Source organism: Miscanthus floridulus, chromosome 18 (assembly GCF_019320115.1).
Source record: "Miscanthus floridulus cultivar M001 chromosome 18, ASM1932011v1, whole genome shotgun sequence".
Taxonomy (NCBI): domain Eukaryota; kingdom Viridiplantae; phylum Streptophyta; class Magnoliopsida; order Poales; family Poaceae; genus Miscanthus; species Miscanthus floridulus.
In genome coordinates, this window is record NC_089597.1 from 88,826,499 (window position 1) to 88,847,539 (window position 21,041).

The 21,041-nt window shown below is 51.8% G+C and overlaps 2 protein-coding genes across 3 annotated transcripts in view; both read right to left on the bottom strand.

The window, feature by feature from the left end:
• Positions 1 to 11,447, bottom strand: part of LOC136522781 (uncharacterized) — a 33,692-nt gene extending 22,245 nt beyond the window's left edge. For both annotated transcript variants that reach the window (XM_066516584.1, XM_066516583.1), the window contains exon 1: positions 11,152 to 11,447. In XM_066516584.1, coding sequence (XP_066372681.1) covers positions 11,152 to 11,426 — 275 coding nt within the window. In that variant the 5' untranslated portion in view covers positions 11,427 to 11,447. The remainder of the gene's footprint in view (positions 1 to 11,151) is intronic.
• A 4,980-nt stretch (positions 11,448 to 16,427) lies between these two features.
• Positions 16,428 to 20,827, bottom strand: LOC136521548 (cytochrome b561, DM13 and DOMON domain-containing protein At5g54830-like). The gene is made up of 2 exons (XM_066515296.1): positions 17,831 to 20,827; positions 16,428 to 16,529 (listed from the first exon to the last, which is right to left on the bottom strand). Exon 1 carries the CDS (start codon positions 20,664 to 20,666, stop codon positions 17,994 to 17,996), a length of 2,673 nt encoding a protein of 890 aa, XP_066371393.1. The 5' UTR covers positions 20,667 to 20,827; the 3' UTR covers positions 16,428 to 16,529; positions 17,831 to 17,993.
• Between the last annotated feature and the right edge of the window lie 214 nt (positions 20,828 to 21,041).

Below are 21,041 nucleotides of genomic sequence, written 5' to 3' on the forward strand. Positions count from 1 at the left end.
ATTGAAACATAACTTACTGATCCCGGCGTCGATGCGCGCCATGGATCGGGCGAAGAAGTTAGTTTGGACACGAGAGAGCTCACTGATCCTAGTGTCGGTGCGCACTGTGGTTTTGAAATGGTTAGTTCCGAGGGCAGACGAGACTGAGCCCGTGGGTCCTGGTGTCGGTGCGCACCGTGGGATCGGATGGATCGGAGTCGTGGATCCTTGGCCTTGGCGTAGCCTGGGCAGCCGAGGTAGTTAGTTCAGTTAGTTTTCAAGCGAGTTCATAGTCGTGGTCCCTGGATTTTTGGAGCGTAGTCAGAAGTGAAGCCATTACGCGAGTTCAGAGTCGCGGTCCCAAGTCGTAGCCGGATGTCGTAGATCCTATCAACGTGAGTTCAGGGTTGCGGTCCTAGAGTTTTTTGGAGCGCAGTCGGAAGTGAAGCCGTTACACGAGTTCAGAGTCGCGGTCCCAAGCCGTAGCCGGATGTCGTAGATCCTATCAACGCGAGTTTGGTGTTGTGGTCCCTAGATTTTTTGGAGTGCAGACGAAGCGTAGTTAGTTAGTTAAAGATCGGATGAGGCGGTGCTCGTGGATCCTAGCGTCGGTGCGCGCCGTGGGACCGGGCGAGTCGTAGTCATGGATCTAGCGAGTTCGAGGTCGCTTCCTTAGCGTTTGTCTTGAGCCCCCAAGCCCTATCGGGCCTTCGTGGGGGTCGATATGAGTTGTGTGCATTACCCCATTCGGTTCCTCACAAACCGGAGGGGCTGAGTTTCGTCGCTTGTCCCAATCGCTTGGGCTCGAAGACTAGCTCGGTGAGTTCGCTAACGGGTAAGATCGAGCGAAATCCGGGTCCATCGTTCGTGATGGGGTCGGCATAGCCCTCTTGTGACATTCCACTACTCCTTTACCTACAATCCGGCAGATGCCTATGTCATTCTGGAGACCGACCCGGGTGGCCTAATGGCCTCCCCTCGATGGAGATTTTGTGGGTCTGGTGAGAGGTTCAGGATCGAACGAGAAGGTTGAAATGACCTGGTCTACTGAACCGGGCTAGGGACACATGGTGCTCATCTACAGTTTTCTCCCCTGGCTCTGTTGGTTGCTCATATCGAATGAGGCAACCGCCGCTTCGTGACACAACACGGAGCGTTCTGATGCATTTCGCTGCACGTGCGATGCTTAGTTCCCGAGCCCCTGGGCGGTTCAGGGCCCAAATCGTCCGGGAGGCGCGGGCGTATGGAATGAATGCGCATATGGATGTATGAAATGATTGTAAGGAAATAGAGGGGGTTGGTAGTGCTCACTTTGATGGCTTAAGTGACGGGGTTCGGAGAGCTTCAGTTGGAAATGTCCGACCGGGACCTGCGCTCATCAATTGTGGGTGAGCCCTTGTGTGAACAGTTTTTGTATTAATGAACGCATGCTCACCTTGATGACCTGAGTGACGGGGTTCGGAGAGCTTTAGTTGGAAATGTCTGACCGGGACCTTGATGACCTGAGTGGCAGGGTTCGGAGAGCTTCAGTCAGAAATGTCCGACCGGGACCCGCGCTCGTCGTTCGTGATGGAGTCGGTATGGCCTAGGCATCCCTTCGCTTCCTACCCATTGCGCTTAACGAAGCTGAGGGAGCGGAACCAAGTGGATCCTTTGCAGTCGCAGTAGTATTTGCAGTAGTAGAAAATGTAAAAGCTAAGTTTCTGGGGGAGCCCTGTGTCAATATTACTGTGTTTAATGACTACCATCGGTTTTGTTTTCTATGATGGCATTGCTCCGTTCGGGGAGCCTGTTCCCTTTCGTTCCTTAGTTTTTCCTTAGCATAGTTTTGTTTTTTATTCTTTCTTTCTCGTACCTGCATGTTTGTCCCATAGACCGCGACCTTGGGAGCCCAAGGCATGGCCCGCGAGGCTCGGTTGCTTGTAATCGTAGGGAAAGGCGGGGTGCGATCGGTTGGAATGTTTTTTAAAGCAAAGCTACATAAAGCAAAACTAAGGAACAAACTATCCCATTAGTTGGGTAGGAAGGAATTCCACCATAAGTAAACAAAATAGGGAGGTAGTCATTAAGCATAATGATAGTAGTCTACCCTAGTGGAGCCCCCGAGCAACCTGGACTAAAAGTATTCGGGCCAGGGTGCTCTTAAAGGAGCATGTATTTAACTAAAAAAAGGCGGTTAGACCGAATTTAGGGGAAAAAACGACGTAGTTATTCAATGTTCCAAGTGTTGGTGAGAGTATTGCCGTTGTTGTCCTCTAGTCGGTAGGTGCCCGATCGGATTACTTCGATCACCGTATAGGGCCCTTCCCATGGTGGAGAGAGCTTGTGTTTTTTCTTCGTTGATTGGGTCCTCCAGAGTACGAGATCGCCGACTTCGAGTATCCTTCTCCTGATCTTCCTTTCGTGGTACCTGCGGAGGGTTTGTTGGTAGCGAGTGGAGCGGAGGACGGTCGTTTTGCGGGCCTCTTCGAGTAGGTCGACCGCGTCTTGTTGAGCCTCCGCGGCTCAGTCGCGGTTGAAAGCCTTCACTCTTGGTGCGCCATGGTCGAGGTCGGAGGGCAACACTGCCTCAGCTCCGTAGGCTAGGAAGAAGGGTGTGAATCCCGTGGATCGGTTGGGGGTCATTCTTAGGCTCCAGAGGATCGCTGGAACCTCTGCTACCCATCGCCCAACGTACTTATTGAGTCGGTTGAAAATGCATGACTTAAGTCCTTGGACCATGCCATTGGCACATTCAACCTGGCCGTTAGTTCGTGGATGTTCGACCGAAGCCCAGTCGATCCTGATACCGTATCCATCGCTGAAGTCTAGGAACTTTTTTTTGGCGAAGTTAGTCCCGTGGTCAGTGATGATACAGTTAGTAACACCGAACCGGTAGATGATGTCGAGAAAGAATTTGACTGCCTCCTCCAACCAGATGTTGGTGATGGGTTTGGCCTCTATCCACTTGGTGAATTTGTCGACCGCTACAAGTAGGTGAGTGAAGCTGCCCGGGCCCTTCTTGAGGGGTCCCACCATGTCGAGACCCCAGACCGTGAATGGCCAGGTGATCGGGATGGTTTGGAGCTCCTGCATCGGTAAATGGGTTTGCCGAGCGTAGAACTGGCATCCTTCGCACCTACTGACGACCTCATCTGCATCTCGTAGCGCGGTGGGCCAGTAAAAACCTTGGCGAAAGGTTTTTCCGACCAGAGATCTTGGGGTCGCATGATGTCTGCAGATCCCAGCATGGACCTCAAGGAGGATCTGCTTCCCCCGGCTGGCGGGGACGCACTTCATGAGTACCCCTGACAGACTCCGTTTATAGAGTTCATCACCGAGCACGACAAAGGTCTTGGCACGTCGAGTGATTCATCGGGCTTCAATCCTTTCAGGTGGGAGAACCTCCTCGAGGAGGTAGGCGAGTAGCGGTACTCGCCAGTCGGTTTGATTGAGTGCTAGTACGGCGACGTTTGTGGGTGACGTAGAGGTACTAGGGTCGGAGCCCCCGGGCACTAGCTAGGCGTTGGAGTCGGAGCCCCCGAGCACCGGCTGGGCATCGGGGTGTGTCTGGGTCAGACCTTCTAGGATGCGGGCGGATGGCTCATGGATGTCGTTGATGAAGACCTCGCTTGGGGATGGATCCCGCCTGGCGGCCAGTTTTGTGAGGAAATCGGCAGCATCGTTGTCCCTTTGAGAGACGTGATGTAGTTCGATCCCCTAGAATTTGTCCTCGAGCTTGTGCACCTCTTGGCAGTATGCTGTCATGAGGGGGCTTTTGCAAGACTCCTTCATGACCTGGTCAATGACTAGTTTTGAGTCGCCGTAGACGTAGAGTCACGTAGCACCGAGCTCGATGGCGATGCGGAGCCCGTTGATAAGGGCCTCGTATTCTGCGGCATTGTTTGAAGCTGAGAACTGGAGGTGGATGGCGTAGCGGAGCCTACTCCCGTCTGAGGAGATCAGAACCACTCCGACCCCCGAGTCGGGCGCCATTATGGACCCATCGAAGTACATTATCCAGTACTCATGGGTGATGTCTGGGGTCGGTAGTTGGACCTCCATCCATTTGGCGACAAAATCCACGAGAGCCTGAGAATTAATAGCGGTGCGGGGGCTATATCTGATGTCATGGCCCATGAGTTCAAGTGCCCACTTGGAGATTCGTCCCGCGGTGTCACGGTTGCGGATGATGTCTCTAAGCGGGTATGAAGTGACGACTGTGACTTCGTGGTTGGTGAAGTAGTGTAGGAGCTTCCTGGTCACCATTAGTACGGCGTATAGGAGTTTCTGCACCTAGGGGTACCGGACCTTGGGGTCGGTAGGTATTTCTCCGACGAAGTATACGGGTCGCTGTACCTTGAGCTGGTGTCCCGGTTCCTCCCTCTCGACGACCAGGGCGGCGCTCACCACATGGTTACTTGCCACGACATAAAGGAGGAGGGGTTCTCCCCGTTTGGGAGCGACGAGGATTAGGGCTGACGTCAGAGACGTTTTGAGGCTTTCGAGAGCCTGCTGGGCTTCCTCAGTCCAGACGAAGGCATCCGTCTTTTTGAGGAGCTTGTAGAGTGGCATTCCTAGTTCGCCGAGCTAGGAGATGAAGCGGCTTAGGGCAGCCAGGCAACCGGTGAGCCTCTACACGCCCTTGACGTTGCGTATGGGACCCATGTTGGAGATGGTTGCAATCTTTTCAGGGTTGGCCCCGATGCCATGCTCGGATACGATGTATCCGAGCAGCTTCCCCTTCGGAACCCCCAAAAACGCATTTTTGGGATTCAGCTTGATGTTGAACCTTCGGAGGTTCACGAACGTCGCGGCCAAGTTTGCGATCAGATCGCACGCTCGAGCTGTTTTGACAACTATGTCATCAACATAGACAACGATTGTTGGTTTCGGCCGTTCGGCCTGATCAGGCTGATCGGGCGGGTCGATTTGGTCGGCAAAGCATTGCTGCATGCACCTTTGGTAGGTGGTGCCAGCGTTCTTCAAGCCGAAAGGCATGGTCACGTAGCAGTACGAACCATATAGGGTGATGAACGAGGTTGCGAGTTGATCAGACTCTTTCATCGCGATCTGGTGATAGCCTGAGTAGGCGTCTAGAAAGGAGAGGATCTCGCAACCCGAGGTGAAGTCGATTATCTGGTCTATGCGTGGCAAGGGAAAGTGATCCTTTGGACATGCCTTGTTGAGTCCAGTATAGTCGACGCACATTCTCCACTTCCCGGTCTTTTTTCTGACAAGGACGGGATTGGCGAGCCAGTCGGAGTGGAAAACCTCCCTGATGAATCCGGCTGCCAAGAGCTTGGCGATCTCTTCGCCTATGGCCCTGCGCCTCTCATCGTCGAAACGACGTAGGCATTGCTTGGCGGGTTTTGAGCCTAGGATAAGGCGTAGTGCGTGCTCAGTGACCTCCCGTGGTATCCCCGACATGTCAGAAAGCTACCATGCGAAGACAACGCGATTGTCGCACAGGAAGTCGACAGGCTCGCATTCCTATTGGGTTGGGAGCTGGGTCCCGATTCGCATCGTTTTGGCTGGGTCGGTGGGGTGAACACCCACCGCCTTGGTTTCCTCGAGCGGGCAGAAGGCCATCGAGGAGGTCGATTTGTTGCAGTCTAGGACTGCTGGGGTTAAAGACTCCCCGAGCTGTAGGAGCTCGAATGAGTTGACAACCATGGTGGTGAGCTCGTAGTGCTCGCAGTCGCACGTGAAGGCGTGCGAGAAGGCGCTACTCACGGTGATGATGCCGTTTGGTACCGGCATCTTCAGCTTGAGGTAGGTGTAGTTGGGGATCGCCATGAATCTTGCGTAGCATGGACACCCTAAGATGGTGTGGTAGGACCCTGGAAAGTCCACCACTTCGAAGGTGAGGACCTCCGAGCGGAAGTTGGCCCAGCTGCCAAACGTGACGAGCAGATCGATCTGTCCGAGTGGGTATGCATGCGCTCCCAAGATTACCCCATGGAAGAGGGAGCCCGCCAGGCGGAGCTCTGATCGGGGGATGCATATGGCATCGAGGGTGTTGAGGTACAAGATGTTGAGGCCGCTGCCCCCGTCCATCAGCACCTTGGTGAGGCGCTTCTTGCGGATGATGGGGTCGACGACGAGCGGGTAGCGTCCCGGTCTTGCGACGCAGGAGGGATGGTCCCTCTGATCAAACATGATCGGGAATTCCGAACAGCTGAGGAAGGAGGGGATGGCCATCTCGGCGGCGCATGCCTCCCTGTAGCGTACCTTATGCTGGCATTTAGTCCAGTTGGCGTCGGACCCGCCGAAGATCATGATGTACTCTTTAGGTTCGGGGAAACCATCTCCGTCCTTGCCTGCCGCGCCTCCCTTCTTGGCTGTCGTCTCCCTCCTTTGACCCACTGGCCTACCAGAGGAAATGTTTGAGGAGCTCGCACTCCTTGAAGAGGTGCTTGACGGGGTAGGCGTGGTTGGGGCACGGACCATCCATGAGTTTGTTGAAGTGGTCAGGCAGTCCCTGTTGGGGCTGCTTGGCCGCGCGATCGGCCGTGGCGACTAGCGTGGGGCTGTCCGACCGGCGTCAATCTTTTTTGTTTTTCTTGCCCCTCTGCGTGGAGGGGTCTTCACCCGAGTCCGTGCACTTGGCTTTGAGCTTGTCCCGGCCTTCGCCGAAGACCGCTCCGACCGCCTCCTCGCTAGAGGCGTGGTTCGTGGTGACGTCGAGCAGGTCGCGGGTGGTACGGGGTTTCAAGCAGCCAAGCTTGTGGATCAGGGACTCGCAGTTCGTCCCGGAGAGGAACGCGCTGATGACGTCTGCGTCGACGACATCGGGGAGGGAGTTGCATCATTGGGAGAACCTACGGATGTAATCCCGCAGGGACTCGTTGGGCTTCTGTTGATAGTTCTTGAGGTCCCAGGAGTTTCCCGGGCGGACGTACGTCCCCTGGAAATTCCCGACGAAGACCCTCTTGAGGTCCGTCTAGTCGCGGATGCTGTCGTGCGGAAGAAATTCGAGCCATGCTCGAACATGTTCCCCCACGCAAATGGGAAGGTATTGAATGATGAAATAGTCATCATCCACTCCTTCGGCCCGACAGGCGAGCCAGAAGTCTTCGAGCCAAATGCCTAGATTGGTCTCCCTAGTGTATTTGGTGATGTTGGTGGACGGCCGGAAACGCTGCGGGAACGGTGCTCTTCGGATACGCCGATTGAAGGCCTATGGCCCCAGGCCCTCAGGGTTGGGGCTCCGATTGTCTGGCCGGCGACCATGTCTGGGGCGCGTTTCTCTGCTTCCCTCGATGGTTTGGCCGAGGTTCGTGTCGCCTGCTGTCGTACGGTGGACATCGTTATCGTGTCGAGCCCGACACCGATTGTCAATGATGCTGCGAGCGTCCTGGTATGGATCGGGCCGCTCGTGTACCGGTGGTTGGTGTGGAGCAGGTGCCAGGTTGGACCGTGGCGCGGCTACCGCATCCCGAGCCAGGCCTGACGGTTGTGGCGGCGAGCGAATGGAGCGATCCGTCTGGTGCGTCCTTGTCCCCCCAGTGGGGAGAGAGCGCGCGGCTCGGAGTCGCGACGCGGAGCTTTTCGCCTGGTGGACGACGGTGGCTTCTACTAGAACCTGGAGGTTCCGGTAGACTGTCCGCTCCTAGGGGTCGGTGGGCTCGGGAATGCTACGCTGAAGCATTGCCGCAGCGACGATGTTCTGGCTAGCCCGGGCAAATTGAGGGAGATCGTTCCCCTCGTTCATGATGTCGTGTTGGACCTGACGGGCGCGACCCTAGACGCTGCCCATCGAGCCATGCGCATGGGGCGCAACGGGCTGTACTGACAGCGCCGGCGCAGGTGGCAGCTGGTTCTGCCGTCGTTGTTGTAATTCCTCGGCGTGTGCTTGCGCAGATGCGAGGGCCCCCGCACATGGGTCTGGAGGGATGTGAGTTTGCGCAGACTCCGCAACCACCGGTGGCTGTCCCGGAGCGTCCGCCATAGTGCACTCCTAGAACGGACGGTGGCGGGGCGTCACGTCACCGATGCTGGAACCATCGCTCTCGCCCTCACCATCCGGGAGTTCATGGGAAATGGCAGGAACACAGCCTGCCATTCCCACAAACTCAGACGTGAGGGGGAATGGTGCCAGCATCCTTCGGAGCCCCCGAGCGTACGTGTCCGCGGAGGACACGAGGCCATAGGGGAACCGATCGTACAGTGTTTGTGGCGTGGGCGGTACATTCCCTCCGGGTGATTGGTGGGAGATAATAAATAAAGAGTAAATAGTAGTACGCATATTACTTACAGTGGGGTTTGAGCAGAGAGTTTGCTCGGAATGAAGCGCAGATGCCGCGCCGTCGAGGTCGCGCGTCTCGGAGTCGATGGAGGACGTCCCTTCGATGGGTGCCGGGTCGCGAGCCTCCTCGCAGAGGTGCAGCACGCCGAGCCGGTCGGCGATGAAGTCCAGGCTTCCGAAGAGGAAGGCCTAGGATGGCTCGAAGACGGGTGGAACCTGCATCCCAGCGGGTGAGAGTGCGGGAAACTCCAGCGAGCCGAAGCGAATCGTATCGCCCGGGCCCACCACGGCGAGGGTGGCAGAAAAGTGGGCCATCCGATGACCAAAAAGTGTTGAACGTACAGCGTCTTCCCTACGGACGGCGCCAACTGTCAGTGCAGAAAGTGACCAACTAGTGAATATTTGTAGTTTTGCTGTACGTTGTGATCGGAGGTGGCCTAGCACTCAATGACACAGGATTTATACTAGTTCGGGCAACGTGCCCGACGTCCAGTCGAGGTCGGTCGGTGACTTTATTCTTGAGCCCAGGTGCTCGAAGTCTGCAGTGGGGTTACAAACGAGAGGGAGAAAGATGGGGCGTACAAGAGGTCCGGTCGGCTCCGACCGGAAGGGCCAAGAGTGACAGGAACTTCGCTATGAGCTAAGTATTCAAGCGAGTGCTTGAGGTCCGAACCCAGTGGTTCTGTGGTTGTGATCTATCGATCTAAGGAACTCTGGCCTACTGGAATCAGTCTCTTTGTTGGAGGAAGCGCACCCCCTTTTATAGATGAAGGGGATGACTTTACAAGTGAGAGGGTGATGGTATGTATGCTGCCGAGCCTTGTTGCCCACGCCTACCGAGCCTTGTTGCCCACACCGGTGGCTACAAGATAGTGGTAGGCGCCTACAACACTGTTGATGTTACTGTAGAATGTCAGATGCATGTGGGAGGTCGTGCTGCCTTCTTCAGGGACGGTGGACGTCGGTACCTGCAAAATGCTGCTAGATGCCTAGAGGCATGTGAGGAGTCTTACCACGTTTTACCGGGTATGGTAAATCCTGGCGCCTACAAAACTATTGATGCCCAGAGGCATGTGAGGGGCTTTTTACCATACGGGAGTCCAGCGGCGCCTACAATACTGTAGGGATAAATGTCGGCGCCTACAATACTGTTTGTGTTAGGTGGCTGCAGAGTACTATTCCATGCAGGGTATGGTCCCTGGACAGTGGTTTTGACTTGTGAGCCTTGCCTTGCCTTTCTCCGCACGTCTTCTGGTTCCTACCGAGTGGACGTCTCCGGTCAGATGGCCCTAGTCGGCTTTGGTTACGCCGGTCGGAGAAGAGCGGTGAGCAGGGTCTTTACGTACCCCGATCGGAGAGACGTGGGGTCGGGGTCAGAAGTAAGGCTCGAGGCAGGCCTTCCGATCGGAGAGGCCGTCCGGAGACGGCTGGAGCCCGAATCGAGCGCTCCGGTCGGATAGGTGGGCCGAAGTAGCCGACGAGAAGGCGTTGCTCTTCTTGGGCCTGGCCTTCCGGTCGGTTGCTGGACCGCCCCTTTGCCCTGTTGTTTTTAGACTCTTGGGCCGAGTCTTGGCGCAGAAGCGGGTCCCCGAGGGACCCCGGGTTTATGAACCCGACAGGATGTGTTGGATTATCATGTTCTCCTGGCCACATAGGGGGCAGTGAGCAGGGTGAGGCAAACCCCTACTGGCAAAAGTCCATCGGACGCCCAACATCTGTTATGCATTGTAAGCTAATCTTATGAAGGGACAGTGAGCAGGGTATCAGTTGCTGAGGAACAAATACATGCCAAATCGGGGTTCATTTTAGACACTGATCCTTATGGAGGGCCCATTTCTCGGTGGGGCTGTATCCCATATCTTGTTTGAAAAAGGGGTATCATATATTGTTCACAATAGCAGGTAGACAAGATCTTTGACTGATATTTGGACACATGATCTCTCTATTACAACCTTATTCTCCTTTGTCTTCTCAACTTGCAGGGATCAATTCACAAAACTAGTTCACTTTTACAAGGAGGGGGAATGAGAGATTGGGTTCTGGAGACATTTTGTCCAAAATAAATCTTCAGACAATGGGAACTACTTAATATGTTGAACTAAGTACCATATTATTAGCTGCGGATGGAAACAAGGGTTGAATGTGTTCAAGCAAAGTGCAGACAGTATACAAACAGGGGCCAATCTATGTATAGATACTTGACTGTGAGGAATGTTTCAAGCTACAATGCACAGAAAATTTGGAACTGCAAAATGCCCTTGGAGGTAAATATTTTCCTATGGCAAGCATTGCATGAAAAGATCCAATCAGCTGCAGAAGAGAAGGGAAAAAATAACTGGCAGTGGGGTGAATTCTGTGCTCTATGTGGCAAGTTTGAAAGTGTAAATCACATATGTTTCATTGCTTCACAACATTCAAGTAGTCTTGCATCAAAGGAGAGTGCAACTTGGATGCAAACCCTAGGTCTCTGGTGGATTTTCTATATATTGGGAGTTACTTCTCTTTGGGGACAATTCAGTTTTGCAGAGGTTTTCTGGGCTATTTTGCACATCAGAAATAAAACAGGGTTAACAAATTCCCTAACAAATCTATACATGCATTTTTACTCATTTCTAGCTAATTTGAAGAGGTGGAAACTGCTTCTAGAAGGCTATTCAAAAGAGATTCCTAAATAACCTCATAGTACGTGCAAAACTAAACGACATACTTGCGACAACTCCTCAGCCAATGCTATAATTGTCAGGGTTGTAACTTGTATCATGAAGCAAAATCAAAACAAGCTAAAACATTCCCAGCGAAATGAGACTATTCAACTTCCATCTCATCTCGTTGCCCTTATCCTACTCCCATTCCATCTAACCTCGCCTCGAGATGTAATTGCTACCGACACTAAAAAACCCATAAACCTTACGAGACGAAGATGGTCGTCTATTGATACTCACCCGAACTCCTTGCGCTTGGGGGGGACCGTGAAGAGGATGTTAGCGGTGGTCTTCCAGTCGGCGCCAGTGCTCCAATCGAAGTTTTCGACTTGCTTGTACGCCTCCGCCTGAGCCCGCGCTGCCGCCTCCGCCCGGGCCTTCGCTGCGGCCGCAGCCATCGCTGCTGCGTCGACGGGAAGATCGCTCTCGCCAGTACCAGAGGAGGAGGGGGTGCCGAGGAGGCGACGGAGGGATGCCACCGGGAGCCGGCAGCGAAGCCGCAGCGCCGGAAGCATCTGGTCGAACCGTGTAGTGGAGACGTGGAGTCAGGCCCAGTCGGCAGCCTCGATGGCTCGGAGTATATATTATTTTTTTCCGAATATGCAAAAGGTTTGTCTATCATTGTATTAAGGGTAAAGTCTAATTTACAACCTTAAACTCTCGCCAAAGTCTAGACTTCAAACTCGAACTTCAAAACCAGATAACTTTGGCCCTCAAACTCTTGAAACCGTTCAATTTTCAACCTTGGGCCGGTTTCTGGACGGTTTTGATGTATGAACAGTAACTTTTGATATTTTTGTGAGACGTCGAAATTTTATATTTTTTTTGAGAATCTTAACGTCCTCAAATGAAAAAACTCAAAACTAAAAAGTTGTAGATCTCATTGAGAGCTACAACTTTGGTATAAAAAGTATTTCCATTTAACTCCATATAAATAATATATTAGTGCTCTAATGCGGTAAGCGCCAGTAGATGATTATTATGGTGTTAAAATTTTATATTATTTTTTTGAGCATCTTATTGTCCTCAAATAAAAAAATATTAAAACTATAAAGTTGTAGATCTCATCGAGGTGTACAATTTACATATAAAAATTATCTTCATCCGACATCGTATTAAAGGGTTTTCTATTTTTTGAAATTTGAGTCTCGTCACGCCACAGTATTATTTTGTGGCGTGACGAGACTCAAATTTTAAAAAATAGAAAACCCTTCAATACGATATCGGATGAAGATAATTTTTATATGTAAATTGTAGACCTCGATGAGATCTACAATTTTATAGTTTTAATTTTTTTTGTTTGAGGACAGTAAGATGCTCAAAAAAATAATATAAAATTTCAGCACCATAATAATTGCCTACTCGCGCTTGCCGCATTAGAGCAATAATATATTATTTGTATGGAGTTAAATAAAAATACTTTTATACCAAAGTTGTAACTCTCAATGAGATCTACAACTTTATAGTTTTGAGTTTTTTCATTTGAGGATGTTGAGATGCTCAAAAAAATAATATAAAATTTCGGCGCCTCCCAAAAATATTAAAAGTTACTGTTCATACACCAAAACCGACCAGAAACCAGCCCAGGGTTGAAAATTGAACGGTTTCGAGTTTGAGGGCCAAAGTTATCTGGTTTTGGAGTTCGAGGTTTAAATCCGAACTTTAGCGAGAGTTTAAGGTTGTAAATTGGACTTTACTCTTTTATTAAAGGTTAAGAATTTTTGTTACAACGACTAAATCGGCGCACTAGGGGGGCGGGCGCGCATGAGATATTATAATAGCTTTCCCCCTCCTAGCGGACTTACGCTCACGTTACTACTCGCTCGCATACTCGATCCATTGGTCCGCTAAGGTTTTGATGTGCAGTAGGATCTGCGTGACCGTCGATGAAGCTTGGCGGAAACATGTTCCATTCCTCTCTTTCCATAGTTCTCAGGCAACCAAAGCGAAGAGTGAGTCCGCCCCCATTCTCTTTGTGCCCGTCCATCTGGCTCGCCAAAAGTCCTAGGCCAGTAAGGTTTCATTGCCGACCTGGGAGTAGTCTGCTGCCCCTAGGGCCTGCAGGATGCGGCACCAAACTTTCCCTTGAGTAGGAGCATGATGCAACGATGTGGTCCATGGTCTCGCTCTCCTGATCGCAGAGGAAGCAGTGTTCGTTGGCATCAAGTCCATGGCGTCGTCGTCGGTCGGCAGTCCATTGCCTTCTTCGCACCGCCAGCCATAAGAAGATCTTGACGCGAAGAGGTGCCCATGTGTCCCAAATCCTGCTGCAACCGTGATGCGGGTGCGAGCCAAGGTGCAGAGCGCGATATGCCGATCGCGACGGGAACTTGCCGTCGGCGGTCCAGCGCCAAACCAAGGTGTCCTCCGCGTTGCTGAGCTCGACACCACGGATCCGATCCCAAATGTCCAGGTATTCCTGCATGGCCGGTGCTGTGATTCCTCCGGCGATGTGCCTGACCCATGCTCTGTTCGGCAGAGCCTGTGCAACCGTTGCCGATTGTAGAATTCGACAGTGCACGAGGCTGGCCAAGGTTGGAGCGAGCTCCTGGATGGAGCGTCCGTTGATCCATCGTCCCGTCCAGAAGAAAGTGGATCTCCCGTTTCCGAGGATGGTGAAAGTTGAGGCGTTGAAGAAGTCGGAGACCTCCCGTGAAGCTTGGATGGGGAGCTCAGCCCATTCCCGCTGAGAATCCGTGTGCTGCAACCAGAGCCACTTTGTTTGGAGCGCGATGGAGGTCAGCCTGAGGTCTGGCACCCCAAGACCGCCCAGCTCCTTGGGGCGACAGACTATAGGCCAAGGGACCATGCATTTACCGCGGCAAGATTGCTCCTTCCCGGTCCAAAGGAAACGGCGGCAGATGCCGTCGATCTCCCGGCGCGCCCAAGGTGGCAACCCGTCCGCGAGCATGGTGTAGATGGGCACGGCCGTGAGGGCCGACTTCACCCAGACCAGACGCCCGCTGCGTGCCATCAAAGGTCCGTGGCAAGCCCCTGGCCACCGCGTCCACAGTTGTCTGTAGGCAGTTCTTGGGCAGCTTGCTCGTAGAAGGGGACCACGCTAGATTTTCCCCGTGCTGTACGATGGAACACCAAATCGCATATTTATAAGGATCTACAAAAAGCAGGCCCAGAATCCGCTCCCGGCGAAATCCGCTTCAGGCATTCGTAGCCATCCGATGTAAAGATCAGACGGACAGTAAAATTTGGGACGACGTGGTCAGTGGTTCTGGGCGGAAGCTGTCACTTGTCTTCTAAACTTGCAGGGATCAATTCACAAAACTACTTCACTTTTACAAGGAGGGGGAATGAGGGATTGGGTTTTAGAGATATTTTGTCCAAAATAAATCTTCAGACAGTGGGAACTACTGAAGTACTGATCTGTGTGTCTGGCTGATTCGGCGGTGGCGGTGGCGGTGGCGGTGGATCTGACTCTGACCTGCTCTTTGCCGCTGTTGCTGTTGGCGAACGCGTTGGTGGGCAGCGTGTACTGGCAGTACGGCTAGGCGCTCATGTTGCGCGCAGGAACTCGAGGTCGACCTCGTCGTGGACATCCATGGCCCCTCCAAAAAAAAACTGCACCATCATCAGAAACCCGTCATTAGGATCTAGAGGCGATACTCCATCGTGCATGCATCACTGAAAGGTGTGATCAATCGAGGAACGGAGTGAACGGACAATGCCGAGAAGCGTACGTAGAAGGTGATGACCGTGCCGGCGGAGTTGTTGGTGACGAGCTGCACGTCGACGCATGACCGTGCCGGCGAAGTTGTTGCTTGGAGCCTTGAATGTTTTTGGAGCGGCCGGGCAAGGAGTCCACGTACGGGCACCGAGTCGACGCGTGGCGCGTGCGCAGTGACCAGTCAAGGCGGCGTGCACGGTGCCATGAGCGCCGATTTGGGACGATTCACGCATGCAGGCGCGGAGCTGCGGTGTACAGTGCTGCGATGCGCAGTGCCGCGAGCGCCGAGTTGCCGGGGACCTTGGGACCAGGCGTTCGGAATGCAGCAATACACTGGGATAGGTGGACGCCGGAGAGGATATTGGGTTTGGAAAGAATTAATTTGGATATATATATATATATATATATATATATATATATATATATATATATATATATATATATATATATATATAGAGAGAGAGAGAGAGAGAGAGAGAGAGAGAGAGAGAGAGAGAGAGAGAGAGAGAGGAGAGTAGTTAGATTGGATAAGCGGTAAAATGATGGGGAGCTATAACGCCGTTAGCTTAAAATGGATGGAATGACAATTTAGGGAGGAAAAAAATCTATACAAATGGCAACGAAGGGATTGTTATAATTTTCCAATGGTAACCAAGGATTTTTCTCCATCAAATTAGGCAGAAGGCCGGAGTGGACTCAGGCACTAAACAATCATGGTAGTCAACGAGATGATGATGATTCTAACATCGCTTTGCTGAAAAAGACAAGCTAAAAAGTATTGTTCGTTGATTTATTGTGAGAGAAAAAATATTGTTTCTTCACTGGAAAAGTACGACTGATAACACAAGCGGACAGAAATGCAGGTTCCTTTCGACAGCAAAAGTCAGGATCAGTAGAAAGCGTGCCTAGGTCAAATATGCTAGGAATGGGTCCCGTCTAATGACAAATTAGATTTGGGGTAGGTTAACTATTTTGCCACAGTCTAGGATGCAGAGGCAAAACTAGGAGCCAGTTTAGACCACCTAGAACTAAATTTGAGGTGGACTAAAGTATATACTTGGACTGAAGTTTAGGTGGCTAGAGTTTAGTCCAGTGCTATTTAGATTTAGATATAACAAATAGTTTTCCTAGACAAAGACTCATTTGCACCACTTAGTCCACATTAGTTCACATTTACCAATTAATGAACAAATTGCTAGTCGGTTAAAAACTAAAAAAATAGTCCACCTGTTTGATACCTAGAACGAAAGTTTAATCCATAGTATTCAAACAAGCCCTATCATGTCCGTGTAAAACATTACAATATATCGTAAGAAAATAAGGTTCAGAGTCGGCTGACCCCAACCCTGATTGCCTTTTATAATGACTGAAATACCGACTGTCTTTTCGTTTAGGACCATTTTACTGGCTCCTAAGACATACGTGTACAGTTGCTCTGGCTACAGGTGATCTGAGATTGAACTGTATTGTTGCCACTGATTCTAGGCTGTGACATACACAGTATTGTTCCAGCACGGAAGCCATGAAAAGCACTCTTCGCTGATTTGTTGTGAGAGAAAAATACTTTAATAAGCCTGGCTCATAAGTTCAAAAAAGCAGGGCAGGTCAGTCTAGAGAGTAGACACCCAAACACTACCACTAAAAAATCATCAGTACGGCAGGTCAGCAACATCAACTTTCCTTTTGAGATTAGCTCCCCCCACCCCACCCACCCACCCAACCCCACCACCACACACACAAAAAAAACTCAGCAATGTACAACATGTTGGCCACTAGGCTTCACGGCAAAGACAAGGCCAGAGATTCTTATAAGAACAAATGGACTCACGTAGCATGCTTCTGATTTTGCACCTTCACCAGACATCACCTAACCTGGTTTCTTAACAAGGTGGCAAGCCAACCAACAAGTGATCCACATCTGACTGAGTGGCAACACCTAACATGCAGATTTGAGGTCGATATCACCGAATCCAATATAATAGGAACACAACAGCAAAAGGGGAATAGTAAGTACTAAGTAGCATACCCGGTGCCTGTTTAGTTCCCAAAATTTTGCAAAATTTTTCAAGATTTCCCGTCACATTAAATCTTTGGACGCATGCATGAAGCATTAAATATAAATAAAAAATAAAATTAATTACACAGTTTAGACGAAATTCACGAGACGAATCTTTTAAGCCTAATTAGACTATGGTTAGACACTAATTGCCAAATAACAACGAAAGTGCTATAGTACCATTTCCCAAAAAATTCCGCCAACTAAACAAGACCCTAGTCTTTTTTGCATGGAGCAGATGAGAGCCAACTCAGTGGTTGTTGTGGATGATTTCCAGGGTCAACAAACTGCAGCACGTTAGTAGAAGACAAGTGGGCAACTACTTTCGCCTGCGTGTCACAACAGCAAAAAAGAAATCTGTTTTTTGCCGACAAAAGGCGGGTATGAATATGTAGTTTAGAAGTAAATGCATTTCTGATAATTTGCCAAGCAATATCATGGAATCAGTACATAGGTATACCAAGATGCAGATCAACCCAACATTGGACCCCTTTCAATTGGTACCAAACATGCCCCATTGCATCAGGTAGGCATAGATGGCCACTGGTTTTAATATTAAATAGGCAAAAAATTAGCACAAAGGATAACTATAGCCTACAGATAAAATGTGGATAGCTGATTTTACAAAATGAAGGAACACTGTGATTTCGTTGGACGGTTGTTTCTAGTTCCAAGTCACATAGGTCACATTCGGCTTGCTGAAATTTGGCTGAAAGTGGTTGAAAAACAATGTTCTAGCTGAAATGTTGTAAGAGAAAAACACTGTTTCGGCTGAAAAAAGAAGTCGAACAAACTTGATATAAGGTAAGCCGAACGGGACCATAGTGTATATACACAACATATCACAAACAAATAATGTCAGATAGTAGCATATATGAAAATGCTTCAGAGTCGTGTGACATTTAAAGAAAAATGTGTATCCACTTTCCAGTCATTATAACTATACCAAAATTGTACAGATATACATACATTTTTGCTAAGAAGTTAGGAGATTAAAGAAGAGGACCTAAGCTCCAAAAGACAAGAAAAACCTATTCTATACCATGTGGTGTGATATATGCCCTGTTCGCTTGGCTGATAAGTCATGGCTGAAAGTACTGCTAGCTGATTTATTGTGAGAGAAAAATATTGTTCGTTGGCTGAAAAAATACGGCTTATAAGCCAAGCGAACAGGGCAATACCTCTGGAGCAAGTCAAAGATGGAACTCTCACCAATCCTCCCTTTATATATCAACAAAAAATCTGAAACTTCTTTTATCCTGAGATGTATATGCCGCTTGTTCTATCTATAAAGAATTTTAGTTAGAATACTTTTATGTCCATAAGTACGCTGAAAATTTCGTCTCATCTTTTAAGTGGCTCAAGCTGTACTTCCATTGGTTCAGGTGACGAATTAGACTCCATTTTACTGACTACCCTGTCAGATTGCAAAAGATCGACTGTATCATCTTCCTCACTGCTGCCAAGCACCCATTTTCCTGAAGGACCATCAGCACCTGCTGTTCTTCGCTTAATCGCCATATACTCAAGGTAAGCGGTTACCAAAGTAACGCTTATAACCCATAAGATCAGTCCACATGTAAGTCCCTTGATGGTCTTACTGCCATATCTGTGCCCAAGATGCTGCAAACCAGTAAAGAGCGCCACGGTACCAGCAAGCGCAGCAGATCTCCCGGTCAGAACATGCAGATATTCCCAAACTACTCTGTTTCCAGGCGGAGACTCTCCATTCTCTGTTCTATGCGGTCGAAGATAGGCATTAATTGGCTGCATAGATGCGAATGTCAATGCTACTGCGCCAATTCGAGCATGTCTGGATTTAAAAGAAAAACCTCGGAGCTCAGCGACCGCAAACAGAACACCCAAGAACATGACAGCTATGCTTGAGTACTGCAGATAGGTGTGAGCCTGGAACCAGACCTCGCCTTTCAGATGTTTCAGGTATCTCGCAGCCATGATTCCCCCTGGCAGCAGAATAGCCCATGCCACAAACATCATAAACCCATGAACAGCAAGCACCGGGCGGAGGTCCTCCACTGCTTCAGCCAGGCCGCTCAGCAGAAGAATCCTGATAGGACGATTGCTTGTGTCCGAGTGCATGTTCTTCAAACTTAAGGGGCCCGGTGACCATTGAGCACCCATGGCCCAGATGACCTTCAGAGGAGTCGTCGGATCGATTATGTTCTTGCACTCCACCCTTCCGCTGCATGAAGGTGTTAATGGACGAGTGAACTCAAATACGACCGCGCCATTTTCCGATCGGCATCGCTTATGTGTAACATTTTCATGTGTTTCATGCACACTCATCCCGTCCTTCCCGTCGATCCAATAAGATTTGACATGCCCCTTGCCATTGCCATCGACCCACCCGACATAAGCATAGCTATTTACCATTGCGCTACCAAATCCAATTGCAAGGTATCCACTCTTCTTCTCACCCCGTGCAGCAATGTTAATGGAGTCACCAGAGAGAGTCCAGAAGAATGTCACCTGCTGATCATCCAGTAGCACGCTGTTGTTGTACATGTCGCTGAGGCCTCCATCGACTACCTGAATTTTCCAGCCCATCTTCGGATCGTACAAGGATTGGTAGTACACTTGGTCCGGCGTGTTCCGATCAGGCAGCCAGACGAGCTCTGTTGGTGTAGCCGGCACGCCCTCTGCCTTGGGTCCACCGGCGTAGATGATCTCTGACGCGTTCCTGAAAGTGGCATTGCCTCCGACGGGGTCAGACGTGATGTAGAGTGGCGCGTCGTGCCCGGCCTCGATGGAGAAGGTGACTGGCACGCCGCGCTCCACCTTGAGCAGAGGCGCCTCCTTCTTGTTGATGTAGAGCACCTTGTCGGGGTTGGGCGGATTGGGGTAATGCAGCGCCGGTCCAACCGTCACAACCAGCGGCGTGTTGCGCTCCGTCGTGATCCTGGCCTGATCCTCCTTGTCCTCAGCGTCCAGCGGCCCGACGCACCCATTGCTCGCGTTCGACAAGTTGAGCTTGGCGAAGGTGAACGCCGTCCCCGGAGACCCGCTGCGGCGACTCATCAGCGGCAGGTAGTACGGCCGGAGCGAGTCCGGCGGCCGCAGCAGCCCGATCGCCCAGACCACCGTCATGTTCCTGGTGCCGTCCACGGAGACGTCGTACCTCTTGTCCTCGGACACCAGCGGGCGCGAGAAGCGCACGAAGGAGACGCCGTCGCGGCGGTGGCCGTAGACCAGCCGCGAGTTGTTGACGAGCCCGGTGGTGTTGTCGCGGTCGTAGATCGTGTCCGGGCAGACGCCCTCGACGAGGCCGTCCTTGCGCAGCAGGCACTCGCTGTACTTGGTGACGTAGTAGTCCTCGGCGAAGGGGAGGCCGTCCTCGGTGAAGCCGGAGACGGCGAGGTCGGCGCCGATCACGGACGGCTTGGCCGCGCCAGGCTTCGCCCACCCGAACGCCATGTAGTACTCTGATCCGACCGCCGCTTCGAGGGCGATGTCGATGGAATTGTTTGCCTCGTGGAGCGTCCACCGCACGCGGAAGCGCGGGGAGAGCTGGGCGCAGGAGTCGAGCATGGTGGGCGCCGACGCCGCGGACGAGGAGGATGAATCGGAGGCGTTGGCACCGGAGAGGCGCACGAAGCCGAAGAGGGAGGAAGTGACGGGGTCGAAGGCCGCGAGGACGGGGACGAGCGGCCAGGAAAGGCCCGGGAGGAGGCGGAACACAAGGGACTCGGACCGGAAGGTGCGGTCCAGCGGCTCGGCTGCCGCGGGCTCGCCGCGCGATAGGGAGTCGAGGTCGGTCCCATCCGCGCGCCACCACCGCGTGGAGGTGGAGCCCGGCAGGAGGTCAAGCGCAGCGACGCGGAACGAGCAGCCGTCGAGCACCTCCACGCGGCCGCGGAGCTGGTGCTGCGACATGCGCAGGTCCGCCTTGTACCCCGCAAGGCTCGTGTTCGATCCGCACCCCGCCGCTGCCGCCCTGGCGAGACGCGAGCCGAGGCAGAGGATGGCGAGGAGGAGGCGGAGGGCCGCGGGCGCCATGGCTGCGCGGCGCGGTCGACGTGGGCGCGCGGTCAGGGAAACAGGGTGGCGAGGCGGGGACGATCACGCGGCGCGCAGGCGGCGGCGAGTTCGTCGGGGTCGGGGTGAGGGAGGAGGACGGGGAGGGAAAGGAAGCGGCTCCTCCTTCCGGTCCGGGCGGGTTCGATTTTGTTCCGTGCGCGGTTTATACTCTTGGTGCATGGTGGGGCCCCTGCTCATTTTTCTGGGTGTGATGAGTGGTGACTGTTTGAAAATCAGATGAGTGGTGACTTGTGTCATGGAGCATGTGGCTGACACCGTTCTTTTGTTACATAACCTTGAGATTTGCTGGCCCAATCATTTAAATGTGCTTATTGAAGTGGAGTTTCCAAGCAT